At 51.5% G+C, this 13,144-nt stretch overlaps 1 protein-coding gene across 1 annotated transcript; it reads right to left on the bottom strand.

Annotated features, from left to right (window-relative positions):
• Positions 1-1,641: 1,641 nt before the first annotated feature.
• CYP1A1 (cytochrome P450 family 1 subfamily A member 1) lies at positions 1,642-4,408 on the bottom strand (the record flags this gene model as incomplete). Its single annotated transcript, XM_081105505.1, has 6 exons — positions 1,642-1,927; positions 2,063-2,149; positions 2,296-2,419; positions 2,512-2,601; positions 2,689-2,815; positions 3,572-4,408. The coding sequence occupies 6 exons, from the start codon at positions 4,406-4,408 to the stop codon at positions 1,642-1,644; spliced, it is 1,551 nt and encodes a 516-aa protein (XP_080961631.1).
• Between the last annotated feature and the right edge of the window lie 8,736 nt (positions 4,409-13,144).

The following is a 13,144-nucleotide window of genomic DNA, read 5'->3' as shown; positions in this document are numbered from 1 at the left end:
GCCACAGTCTGCTTATGTGGCTGACAACCAAAGGCCTTGTTCTCCATCTATGATTAGCCTTGGGTTCTAATATGGCTGCAGGACCTGAGCCAGATATGACTAGTGAGGAATAGACCACAACTTTGAACCTCTCCCTCTCTCTACACTGACCAGAATCTACCCAAGGGAAACTACCTTCAAGGAAGACTATTCACAGTTGTCCCCAAGACCCAGTAATCTTTCCCACCATCCCTCACCCCAAGGCTCTGGACCTCACCCTCCTGTATGTATCTGCCTGATCACAATGAGTAGGATAATGTGTTTATGAGCCAGCAACTTGGGAGGCGCTCGAAGGCAGGGGCCATGTTTTACTCACTTTATACCCCCCCAGTGCCTGGTCCAGAGAATGCTGTTAGTTAATGTGTGCTCTGTCCCCAACCAGATTGTGAGCTGCCTGGGAAGAGTGGCTTTACCTCCTATCCACCTACTTTTCTTCTCCTACAGTAAAACTAGACACAAGATTGAGAGCAGGGTGGGAATGTAGATGAGCAATGGTTTAATTCAAGATTCAAAAATCTCCACTTCTGCATAATATCTTTATTTAGCTCAGGAAGATGTTTCCTACACATTTCTAGATATGTGGATATGAATTTTTCTATCACATTAAGTTAGTTGTTTTTAAGCTTTTACATACTGTATAATAAATGCAAACAAGCAAGTACAATGCAGGCTAAAATGAAAAGTTCCTTGTTTACAAACATTTTAAAAAGACATATTAATACAGGGTATAGAGAAAGGAGACCAATAGAAGGTGATTGAATTACCACCCCCTAGTTCCAGATGTGATCCTGGTTACTCGATATAGGACTCTCTCTGCTCTTTGCTCTTCTAAGACCCAAGTCCCTAGCTCCTCCTGGATAGGAACAGAGGCTGCCTAAGGCCGGAAGCAGCACTGTTCCTGTCTGCAGAAAGGAAGGGAATCCTCCCAGGCACATGTGGTCTCAGACTCATGTGGTCAGATTCTTCAGCCTTGTTCAAGAGGGGAGCCCATCTCTGTGCCAGTATCCTGGGCTGCCTCTTCCCTTCACTTTTGATGGTTCCCAATTGTCAAAGTGATTGGACAGGCCCTGGTGTTGCTTATTCTAAATGTTTCTCAAGCCAGTTAGCCCCCACATAAAGTCAGCTAGATGCTGGGCCCAGGGACTTCCAAAGAGCTCCAGAGGGTTGAGAACCTCCTAACCTTACCAGACTTCCTAGCTCAAGCACTGTGTCAGAAGGTTCCATCAGCTCCTACAGTGTCCACTGTCTGCATTTAGTATGCAGAGGGGGAAAGTCCAGGGTGGGGTACAGGCATGATCCTTCAGGATTGCCTGCAGCTACACAGTAGAATATCAGCCAGTCCACTATTTGTGGTTTTTAAGCCAAAGCTTAGACCTCCCTGGGCCATCCCCCTGGCCTGTCTGGGCAGCCAGGCCAAGGAGACAGTTATGGGCCTTACTTCAATTGGTATACCTGATCAGGACTGGTGGGAGGGACACGATATGGAAGGTAGGGGGTCTCGTTGTGGCCCTGTGCTTGACTTTACCTCCATCCCCAGTACCACCAGAGACACAAGTCTGAGTAGCTTTTACAGGTACAAGGCTCTGCAGGGCTCTCAGCCACCTAAGAGCGAACCTGCACCTGGAAGTGCTCGCAGTGGGCATGCTTCATGGTCAGCCCATAGATGGGGGTCATGTCCACCTTCACGCCTGGTGGTATGCTGAATTCTACCTGCTGCAGCATGATGGCCAGGAAGAGAAAGACCTCGAAGCGGGCAATGTTTTCACCAATGCACTTCCGCTTGCCGAGGCCAAAGAGAATCACCTGCTCACTCAGTGCCTTGTTGATAGTGCCATTGGGGGTGAGAAAACGTTCTGGTCGGAACTCGGATGGGTCATCCCACAGTTTCCTGTAATCAGAGCGAGTAACTGAAGAAGCAGCTCAGAAGCAGGAGGTTGCACCCCAGCCCACAAAAGTAGGGGATAGGCAAATGGCCAGGGACAGCAGGGTCTGAAACTCAGAAGAGGGTGGAGTTTCAACTTACTGGTCATGGTTGATCTGCCACTGGTTCACAAAGACACAACGCCCCTTGGGGATGTAAAAGCCACTCAAATTTGTGTCTCTGGTAGTACTGGGGAGGGAAGAAGCTCAGTTAAGCTCAGGGCCACAATGAGATCCCTCGACCCCCCATACCATGTCCCTCCCACCAGCCCTGATCAAGTGCATGGACTGAAGTAAGGCCCAGTATCAGGTAGAAGTAGTTCCATGGGGCCTCACCTGTGGGGGATGGTGAAGGGGACGAAGGAGGAGTGTCGGAATGTCTCCAGGATGAAGGCTTCCAGATAGGGCAGCTGGGGCCTGTCAGAGAGCCGTGGCTGCCGTGCCCTGCCAACCACTGTGTCTGCGGGGCACAGCGGACAGACAGATGAAGATGCCTCCCATACCACGGCTGGGTCCCCTGCACTGAGCACTCTGAAGGAGGTCACTACCTACCGAGCTCCTCCTGGATCTTTCTCTGCACACCGGGGCTTGTCACCAGGTACATGAGGCTCCAAGAGATGGCAGTTGTGACTGTGTCAAACCCTGTCCAGAAAAGAACAGAGGGAGAAGCTTGGTGGTTGATGGGGTTTGGCAGTTGAGTACAGGAAAGGCAAATGGGGTAGCTCATACCAGCTCCAAACAGGTCCAAGACGACACTAACGATCTTCTCATCTGACAGCTGGATATTGGCGTTCTCATCCAGCTTCTTGTCCTGACAATGTTTGATCAGGCTGTCTGTGATGTCTCGGATGTGGCCCTGAGTACAGAAGGCCCACGGGTGAGCAAGATCCCAAACCCAGACCTACCTCTCCATCCAGATCTGGTCTCTTACCATCCCTAGTATCTTTGTTCAAGAGATGATACCCCCACTCACACACCCAAAGCTGCCATCCCAGCTTCTCTCTGCCTGACCAAGGCTCTCTCCTGCCCCAACTCAAGAGAAACCTGACTGAGTCTGATACCATTATCATCTGGACGTGCTCTTTACCCTTGTATGTATCTATTGATTTCAGAGAGAAAGGGAAAGGGAGAGATAGAAACATCAATGATGAGAGAGAACCATTGATTGGCTGCCTCCTGTACACCCCCCCAACAGAGGATCAAACCCACAACTTGGTCATGTGCCTTCACCGGGAATCGAACAATGACTTCCTGGTTCATAGGTCAGCGGTCAACCACTGAACTACACCGGCCAGGCCTCTTTACCCTTTTCTCTCCCATGAGGCCAGGAGACTAACTTTTTAATTCTTCCTAGTCCCTATAACTGGCCTAGGGTACAGCATGGACTGGCTATTCAGTAAATATTGCTGTCTGTTAGAAGGATAAAAGGACTGGTCAAGAAAACGTTCTATTCCCCTCCATGGATGGAGTCCTATCCATTACTAACTTCAAAATCCCAGGGTGAAGGCCCCTGAGAGTCTGCCAAACCCCATGCTGCTCCAGTTATCACTGACCACCTGACCCCTGACCCTACCTGCTCCTCACCACCCACCTGCCTCTCCCCAGTCTGTACCTTCTCAAACGTTTTATAGTGTTCCTTAACCATCTTTTGCATGAAGATGTAGAACTTCTTATTCACGTCCTTGAAGATACTCAGGGCAGAGTTGGGCAGGTAACGGAGGATAGGGAGGAAGTCAGCTGGGTTTCCGGAAGCAGCCACCTCCCCGAACTCATTACTCAGGTTGACTATACTAAGTAGCTCTTGATCATCATGGTCATAGCGCTGACCAAAGCACATGGCACATATGACGTTGGCCACTGACACCACTACATACCTGTAGGGGTCAAAGTGTCCAACCCTTGCCATCAGCTCCTGGAACTTGCTGATGAGGACCTCAGCCTCCTTGCTCACATGCTCCTCCAAGTAGCAAGAAGATGAGGAAGTCGGGTCTGAAGCAATAGAGAAACTCTTCAGGGCATTTTGGGCCAGGCGCCGGCGGGCAGCCCACACCGGTCCAGAGTCTGGGTTAAAGGTCATGCTTTGTCCACCAGAGATGAAGGTGAAGCTGTAGAGGTCAGGCCGGCCCTTGAAATCGTCGCCCTGCCGCACCAGAGCCTGCCGGATGGTGTCCAGGCCACTGAGCACCAGCACAGGTGTGCAGCCAATGCGGATCTCTAGCACGTCCCCATAACGCTGGCTCAGTCGTGACAGCGCCAGGTGTGGGTTCTTCCCCAAGGTCAGCATGTGTCCAAGCAGGGGCCAGCCCCAGGGCCCTGGAGGACTCTTCAAGCCTTTGGGGACCCCAGGCCTCCAGGCTCTGAACATCCAGAATACTAGGCAGAAGGTGGTGGAGGCCAGGAGAAGTTCTGTGGCCGAGATGGGGATGGAGAGTCCAAATACAGAAAGCATGATCAGCGTAGAGATGGCAAGGTGGCCACTGAAAGGTGGGCAGGAGGGAAAGATCAAGACATCATATAGGGGCATAGGAGGAACCCATGTCCTAAAGTATCAGCATGCTGATTAAGAGAAAACCTTATCTAGAACTGCTCACTGAGCATGAAGGGGAGGAGGAGGTGGGAGAAGCTATTGAGCTGCCACTGTGTGCCAAGAATTTCCATATTCTTCATTCAGTCCTGGCCACAGCCTATGAGGTAGGCTGAGGTAAGGCTCAGAGAAGGTAAGTAACTTGCTCAAGGTCACATAGCCAGGAAGTTTTGGATCCACATGTCCAACCCAAATTATTTAATTCCAGAACACCCTCTCTTATTTGTGCACCAGTTTAAAATAGCGCTTTCCAACGTCACTTCGTGATTTCCATATACACCTGCACTATTATTTTCTTCACATTTTTTAAAAATATATATTTTATTGATTTTTTACAGAGAGGAAGGGAGAGAGATAGAGAGTTAGAAACATCGATCAGCTGCCTCCTGCACATCTCCCACTGGGGATGTGCCCGCAACCCAGGTACATGCCCTTGACCGGAACCAAACCTGGGACCCTTCAGTCCGCAGGCCGACGCTCTATCCACTGAGCCAAACCAGTTTCGGCTCTTCACATTTTTTTTTAAATCAACTTTAAATCTACCCACTTACCATCATCCCAAACAATCATATCTGTGTGAAAGTACAGGTTTGATTTTTCCCCTAATATATGTTAAAATAAACACATAATTGATATGCATCACCTAAATGCCCTTGAGTAATGCTCACCACACTTAGGGAAACACTGCTATTGGGAGAACTAGGCATCATCCACTTCTTTGGGGAAATTGATCTTCAGAGGGTGCACTGATTTGGCTAAAGTTACCCAGCAACCAGTGACTGAGCTAGGATTCAGACCTCTTAGCAAAGTTCCCTGGGAGATTTTTAGCTCCTGTCATAGCTACCTCCCTTTGAAGAGTGTTCCCAGAACCCTCAGTTCTCTCCTGCTCAACCTTAGGGTTTAGGGTATCCTGCCAGACCCTGGAATAGAGTGGGAAGGGAACAGGGGATAAGAAGACCACTGCCTAAGCCACATGGCTCTCAGCCCCAGCTCTCTATTTAAAAGCAGGTGGAGACCAGTTAGATTAAGGTCCCAGTCATAGAAATCTAGGCCAGAGTTTTTGTTGGGCTCAATTCTCACTGGAGAGCCATTCAAGACAGGGAGGTTGGCTGTATGGTTCCTACCTCAAGTACTATAGCTGTCTGTGTAGGGAGGCTTCCTGGAGGAGCTGGATCCCAAAGCACACATACAAAAGTCCTGGCTCCCTAAGTGAACTGGGAACACTGCCAGGCCTTGGTATGCCATGGTGTCCCCTTGCACACATGGGGTGCCCCAAGGACCTCTCGTCATACTTAGTAAGATGGTAGGAGCCCAAGAGATATGTGACGGGTGAGTTACCAAGGACTGGTGGTCAAGCTCCCTGAAGCTGACAGGCTCTCACACTGCTCCCCAACAGATGCCAGAGAAGACAGTCAACGGGATAGGGAAGGCCTCTGGGCAGTGCCCGGGACTCTTGCTCAGATCTCTTGTCCAAGTCAGCACATCTTGGCTCTGACAAGCCATGCCTTGGGAGGGTAGAGCCAGCCAGGGGTAGCTTTTAGATAAGGCAGGTACAGCTGGTAAGAACACAACCTGCCCCCTCCATTCACCCTGACCACCCAGGGAGAAGCCCTCCTCATCACACAACCTGAGGAGAGGCTATATATGCACCCAGTTTAGGTAAACTGTGTTCTTATTCCACATAACCAGGTGACTCTGATGGGGAAGGCCCAGGCATTTAGAGAGCCACTGGGGGATAAAGCTGGAGTCTGGGTCCTGGAGCCTGAAAGGGGTCCTTCTGGATCTAGAGTTCTGATACTAGCTGTGGGACATTCAGCAAGTCCTAACCTTCCCTTGGCCTCAGTTGCCCCTTTAGGGAGCTGGACTGCTTAGTCACTAAGGCCACTCCTAGCCTTCTTTTTTGAGGTGCTAGATCAGTGACTACCTGGGAAGACCTGGAGGCATTAAAATGTTCCTTCTATTGGGAGGGAGGGGCAGGCCAGAAGTCCCAGCACTCACCTGTGGCTGTGAGGAGGTGCTGAACTGAGCTGGGAAGAGTTGTCTCAGAAGCCAGGACCCCAAAGAAGATCAAGGAAGGCTCCAAGCAACTGTCTGTCACCTTCAGGGTGAGGGTGAAGGCACAACCAACTTTATAGGCAGCTTGCCCGTGGCCACGCCCCTTGGCTCAGGGATGCAACTCAGGGAGGGGCGGCCTGAGAGGGAATAGTTGCTCTAGGGTGGATGGGAAGTGGGGGAGCGGAGGCACAGGGACCGGTAAGAACCCACTATGGGGACGCCTCTTCCAAGTGCCGGCACTTAAAAGGGTGAGGGCTGGGGACACCTGGGGTCTCCAGTTCGAAGGTACCCCTTGGACAGCGCAGAGCCCAGGTGAGGCGGGGGTTTGGGGAGAAGTCCCAGCACAGCCCGAAAAGAGGGCATGGGAACGCCTCACCCTCATTTTTGTACCCACTGGACCTGTAAGTGCCTCCCCTCACTACTAGCGGACCGAGGCCAACCAGCAGGGGCGGGGCTGCCGGGTGGTGACCTCCTTTTCCCGGTTTACTGAGTCCGGGCTCGCGTGAGAAGCGCGGCGACCCTGCTCCCAGGTCACCGGGGCCGGAAGGCCAGCGGCGCCGATGGGCTGCCCTTTCCCCCTCGCAGCGTCCCCAGAGCCCGGCACCTAGCAAAAAGGTCCGCGCTCCCTGCCCCGGGACCGGGAACGGAGAACGTGGGTTCTCTCCGAGCGCTCACACGTTACTCGGTACCGCCTCTAGGGGCCACCTCCCGCCGGGACCCACCCGCCCTCGAAGTTCCCTCCCGGCTCCCGGGTTGCTAGCGCTTTGGCCGGGCAGAAAAATCAGGCGGCGAGGGGGGCTGCTTGGCTAGCTCCCGGTGGGTGAGGAAGGGGTTAGAGAGAGGCCCTGGGGCCGGGCAGGGGAATGGGCCAAGAGACTGAGGACGGGGCGCCGGGCACAGACACCTCCCCAGGCTAGCGTGCGTGTGTCTGGAACCTCCCTCCAGGGGGCAGAGGTCACGTGCCCCCCCCCTCCCCCGCTCCACTTGGCCCGGGGTGAGGTGCCCGGCGGTTGCGTGAGAAAGCCTGGGAGTCCCGCGCAGCCATCCAGCTGCTCATCGTCGCTGCCCTGGTGGGGTCCCGGCACAGTCACGCGAGGGGGGAAAGGGGAGCCGGGGCGGGCTCTTACAGGGTGGAGGGAGAGGAGTGGCGGAGCCTGGCAGATGTGCTATTGGATGTGGAGGTGGGGCGGTGCAAAGGGCCCAGGTTTGCGTGCGGAGCTGGGCCTTTGCCTGCAGGCGGGCGCCTGCGTGTATCCGTATTTTTGGCCCACGCCTGTAGCAGGACACGCAGCCCCAGCGTTGCCCGGCTCGCCTGTCTGGCTGCCTCCGAAGCTGTCCTTGGCCCCTGCCGAATCCTTCCCATGTGGAATGTCCAGGCACAACCTGTCCCCAACTAACCACAATACCGCCCCCCCCCCCCCGCCCCCAGCCATGCTCCCCTACCCATCGAATGGCACCACCATCCCTGTGCTGGCCCAGGCCAGAAAACAGCCGCATCCTGGCCCCTGACCTCCCACTCCGCCAGATGCCACTTAATGCATTGCACAAACATTTCACCAACTGCCTACTGTGAGCCAGGTACTGTTCTGGGTGCTGGCGATTGATGTGCAAGTGAACAAACTGACAACTTCCTGCTCACATGGAACTTAAATTCTATTTTGGTGGCGGGAGGGGGGCAGATAAGCACAGAGAGGGTGACAAATGCTACAGAGAAAAAGCAGAGAAGGGGTAGGAATCACACGGGGGCAGAATGCAGTTGAAAATAGGGTGGTCAGAGAAGTCCTCACAGAGAAAATGACACTGGGCAGAGATAGAAATGTGGACTCAAGAATCAAGGTGCACAGACACCAGGAGGAAGAGCGCACCTTGGAGAGGGAACAGCACGTTCAAAGGCCCTGCACAGTGGTTCTTGAGGGAGGGGCAGTACCATGGGAAGTTCTGCTGAAATTTAGTGCCCCCAAGGGGATGGGATGCTCATGGGACATCCCTGCCCCAGGTGCAGGGAGCACGCTGTTGAGAACGTGGAACTTCCTGTGTGAGACGGAGACATTGTAGAGTCTGAGTCATGAAGGTCACTCTGGCTTCTGTGCTGAGAATAGGCAAGGGCACATTTCTCTACATCTGTCCAGCCCCGCTGCCACATTGTCCTGTAGGTCCTCATCATCGCTCCCCAGAGTATTAACAGCCTCCAAACCTAGTTCCCATTTGCCTTTTACTCCCCTCAATTCTTTTTCCACCCTGTCGAATCCAAAGTGGTCTTTTCAAAAATGCAAAATCTCATTCCATCACCACCTTGCCCCTTCATTAGCTCCCATCTGGGTACAAACAGAATCTTTAGCAGAACCTATCAGGCCTATCAACCTCTACTTCTATTTCCTCTTGTTTAAGTCTCAACTAAACACCACTTCCTCTGGGAAGCCCCCCTGAATCCTCTCCACAACAAGTTAGGTGTCCCCTGGTCGTTTCCAGCTTCTCCATGGTAATACTCAGAACACTTGGCCCTTGCTATGACTCCGCCCCAACCTGTCATTCCTTCCTCTGCCCAAGCACCGAAAGCCAACCTGTGGGTAATTGATCTGATAAGCCAATTTCTTGCAAGATATTAATAACTGGTAAAGGAATTAAATCTAGCTGTATTATGCCCTGGCCAGTGGTACTCAGAAGTTAGAGCATTGCCCTTGCACTGAAGGGTCATGGGTTCGATTCCCAGTGAAGGACATGCACCTGGCTGCAGGTTCCATCTCTGGCCCCTATCGAGGTACATTCAGGAGGCAACCAATTGATATCTCTTTCACATTGGTGTTTCTCTCTCTCTCTCTCTCTCCCCCTTCCACTCTCTCTAAAAACAATCAATGGAAAAAATATCCTTGGTTGAGGGCTAACAACAAAAAATCCAACTGTATTATGACCAGGGTGATGCTGAGCCCAAAGTACTGATGCTGTAATGGTGGGATTTAGGCAACAGAACAGACAGGAGACAAAGGAACTATTGCTGGGCTTCCAGTTCATCCAGCATTGTTCCATTCATCCCTTCCTCTACATCTATGGCTCAGCCCACAAAACATGATGATACCCAAGAAAGCTCTGCCCTTCAATCCCAGTTGGAGCAAGAGCCACAGAGGAGAAAGAACCTGCATGGAAGCTGTGACAAGGAAGTGGGGAGGAAGGCACTCCCAGATTCCTTAGCCGGCTCTGTAGCCCAGTCTGTCCTTTGGCTCCGAAGAGTCCGCACCAATTCCCAAGCTTTAGAGAATCACAACTTGCTCATCAGGATGAGAGGACCACCTGCTGAGGCTCCTGACCAAGGATCCAAAAAACCTCTTTGTTTGATAGAAGAGGCATTGTTTTGCTCACATTCTCTAAGGGACTCTTTTTAAAAAAATTTTTTTTTCTTGATTTCAGAGGGGAAGGGAGAGGGAGAGAGAGAAACATCAATGATGAGAGAGAATCACTGATCGGCTGCCTCCTGCACACCTGGGCATGTGCCCTTGACTGGAATCGAACCTGGGACCCTTCAGTCCACAGGCAGATGTTCTATCCACGGAGCCAAACTGACTAGGGCATCTAAGGGACTCTTGATCCCAAATAAATTCATTAGCTAATTAAGCCAATTCCTTTCCCACTTTTCAGCTGGAGAAACTGACACCAGAAGGAGAAGGCCCAAGGATATATGGCAAATCAAAGCAGAGTCCAGAGCTCTAGCCTTTGCTTCCAGGCCAGGGCTCTTCCCACCATGATTTATTGTCCCAGAGTACCAGCAAAACACTGGGAGGCCAAAGGGGTACAGCCTTAGCCCCTGGGTCAGGGCTCCCATCTCCCCATACTCCTGGACATAAGTCTGGTGCAATGAGGGTTAAGGAAAGCATTGCACTTCTCACCCAGTCCTATCTCCACAGAACAGCTCCCCAGATGGTGGGGGTGCTCAGGAGCATTGGGCAAAGAAAGAGGGAGACAGGCAGGAGGTTAGAGAACCTTGGCCAGGAGCTGAATAGACAATTCTGGGTCAAAGTTTGCATGCCTTTGCGTGAGAAGCTCTTTGGCTGATTCCCTGGCGATCAATACCAGGAAAACAAAGTAGGGAGCAGAGACGGCTCTGGGCTGGGGGGATAGAGACTGCTGAAGGTCTTGACCCAGCAGACTGGTCCAGCTTAGAATCTGCAGTCAGCACCATTGAGGGCTATGTGGCAGGGGGATGGGGAGAAAGCAAAACCCACAACAAAGCTCTACTGCATGGTGGAGGCAGGACATACAATCTATGTTGAATCTAGAAATACTTCAGGAGCTGTGAGAAGCTGGGATGGAGGGAGCAGGTAAAGGGACTCTGGGAGAGTGGGGGACTAGAGAAGCATTATGGAATATGAAGAGTACAGGAAGGACATTTCTGGCAAGAGGACAGGACGTAACAAGAGCAAAACATGGGCGTGGGAGGCTGGGTGAAGCTGTTTGAGAAGAATACAGTGTGAGTGGTTGTATAGGATTAGGACTTGCTTCCCAATGTGTTTTCACACACACACACACCAGCCACCCTCTATCCCACTTGACCTCTGAACCCCAAGCGCCTTCTCCCTCTTACCTTGGGAAGCAGGAGAGCCAAAAAGATTTGATTTGCAGGATCCTGGGCTCAGTGTGGCAGTCCCCAACCCAACCCCAGCTCCCTGGCTCTTAGACTTGGTCTAAGCCTGTTGTCCTGATGTAAATATTAAAAGTGCCCCCTTTCACTCTCAAAAAAGTCCTGTCTTGAACATTCGATTATGTGGTTATGCTAGTAACAGTGGCCATCTGAGTGGTATTGTATGCCCAGCAACCATTCTCTCTTCTTCTGGTAATGTCACTTCTGTTCTTTAGCCCACACCTATTCTTAGCCAATAGGTTTGATGGAGCTGACCACACCCCAGACTATACGGGTGCATGACCCAGGCCTGGCCAATGAGAACCCAACAAGGGTTTTTCTGAAATTGTTGGAAAAGAGAGGTTCTCTTTCTGCAGGGTACTTAAGCTAATTTGAAAATAAGTCTGGGCCTACCAATGGCCACCTTTAAAGAAAGCCTACTTTATAATGATGCCCATTCAGGGGAAAGCAAAATGGAGAGGTGGAGAGAGAGAAAGAATTGATGACATTGAGCACCTAGATCCAGTTATTTCTGAAGCCAATGAGGTTCACCCACAGAGCATATCTGTTACATGAATGAACATCACCACCACCTTCCCCCTGACCTCACCCCTGTCCTTTCCTTCCTCACCTCTGCTTCCGCTTCTTTTGGTAGGAGTTGGATTTGAGGACTTCCAGCTGAAAGACTTATCATCCAAACCGCAGGCCAGAGAAGCCCACCCCGCAGCGCTCCCTGAGACAGCCCCAAGGAAACCCGGACAAGTTGGACAGAAGATGAAGGAAGTTACCCTTGTTTGGTTGCTTCCCACTGGTCTGCCAAAAATGCCACCAACAGCACCCCTGCAGGAAGCGAATTTTATCTCCAGAAGACTCCATGGTGGTGCTGAAGAGTTGTTGGCTGGTGATTGCCTGAAGAGAACTCTTGAGTGAAGCAGAGGTTATCAGCTGAGACTGTGCTGGAAGCAGAGCTCAACCCCCCTGTCTGCTGGGACCTCCTTGGATAGGGAATGCCCAGGAAGAAAGCAGATGTCATCAAGTTCCTGGTGCCCCATTTGCTGTCCCAGCTCCTCGCTGAAAAAGAGATGCCATTCCTTCCCCAAGTTCAGGATGGGCCAAGTTGAAATTTTCAGAAGGAAGTTTATGATGAAATAGTCCTTACAATAGCCTGCAAGGCCCTTCCAGATGTGGCTCCCATGACCTCTCTGACCTCCTTGCCTATTACTCTCCCTTCCCCAGTTCATTCCTCTCCAGGCACAAACACCTCCTTGATGTTCCTGACATACTCCAGGCAGATCCCTACCAGCCTCTGTCAGGGTCAGTTCCTACAGGAAACATAAGACTCAACTGGGTTATTAAAGAGAGTTTAATAAAGGGACAATTTACAAAGCTATGGGAAAGTTTTAGAGAAGTTAGTAAGGGACAATGCAGCACCCCAGGGTTAGCAACAGCAGGGCTAGATGTGGTAAGAGGAAGGAACAGAAAGCAGAACCCAGAGAAGATGGCCATAGAGGACTATAGAGAGTAGCCGTGGTCTTCAGTGGAGAGTTGCAGCTGGCACACAAAGACACTACAGGGAGAGAGCAGAGCCTACTCTGACTTCACTCTATTCACGCCCTCTGATGTCCCACTGGTGCCTTCTTTCCATGGATTGAACTAATTGGAAGCCAGAGGGTAAGGAGCCCATTACTATAATACAAAGAAGTCAATCCTGCCCAGCCAGTGTGGCTCAGTGGTTGAGCATCAACCTATGCCCCACGAGGTCTCTGGTTCAATTCCTAGTCAGGGCACATGCCTGGGTTGCAAGCTCAATCCCCAGCAGGGGGCAGGCAGGAGGCAGCCGAGATCGGTGTTAATGTTTCTTTCTCTTCCATGTTTCTATCTCTCTTGCCCTCTCTAAAAAAAATCAATAAAAACATATATTTTTTATAATTACTGCT

This window comes from Myotis nattereri (assembly GCF_964212035.1).
Source record: "Myotis nattereri genome assembly, chromosome: 1".
Classification (NCBI taxonomy): domain Eukaryota; kingdom Metazoa; phylum Chordata; class Mammalia; order Chiroptera; family Vespertilionidae; genus Myotis; species Myotis nattereri.
This window is presented reverse-complemented; position numbering and strand designations above follow the sequence as displayed.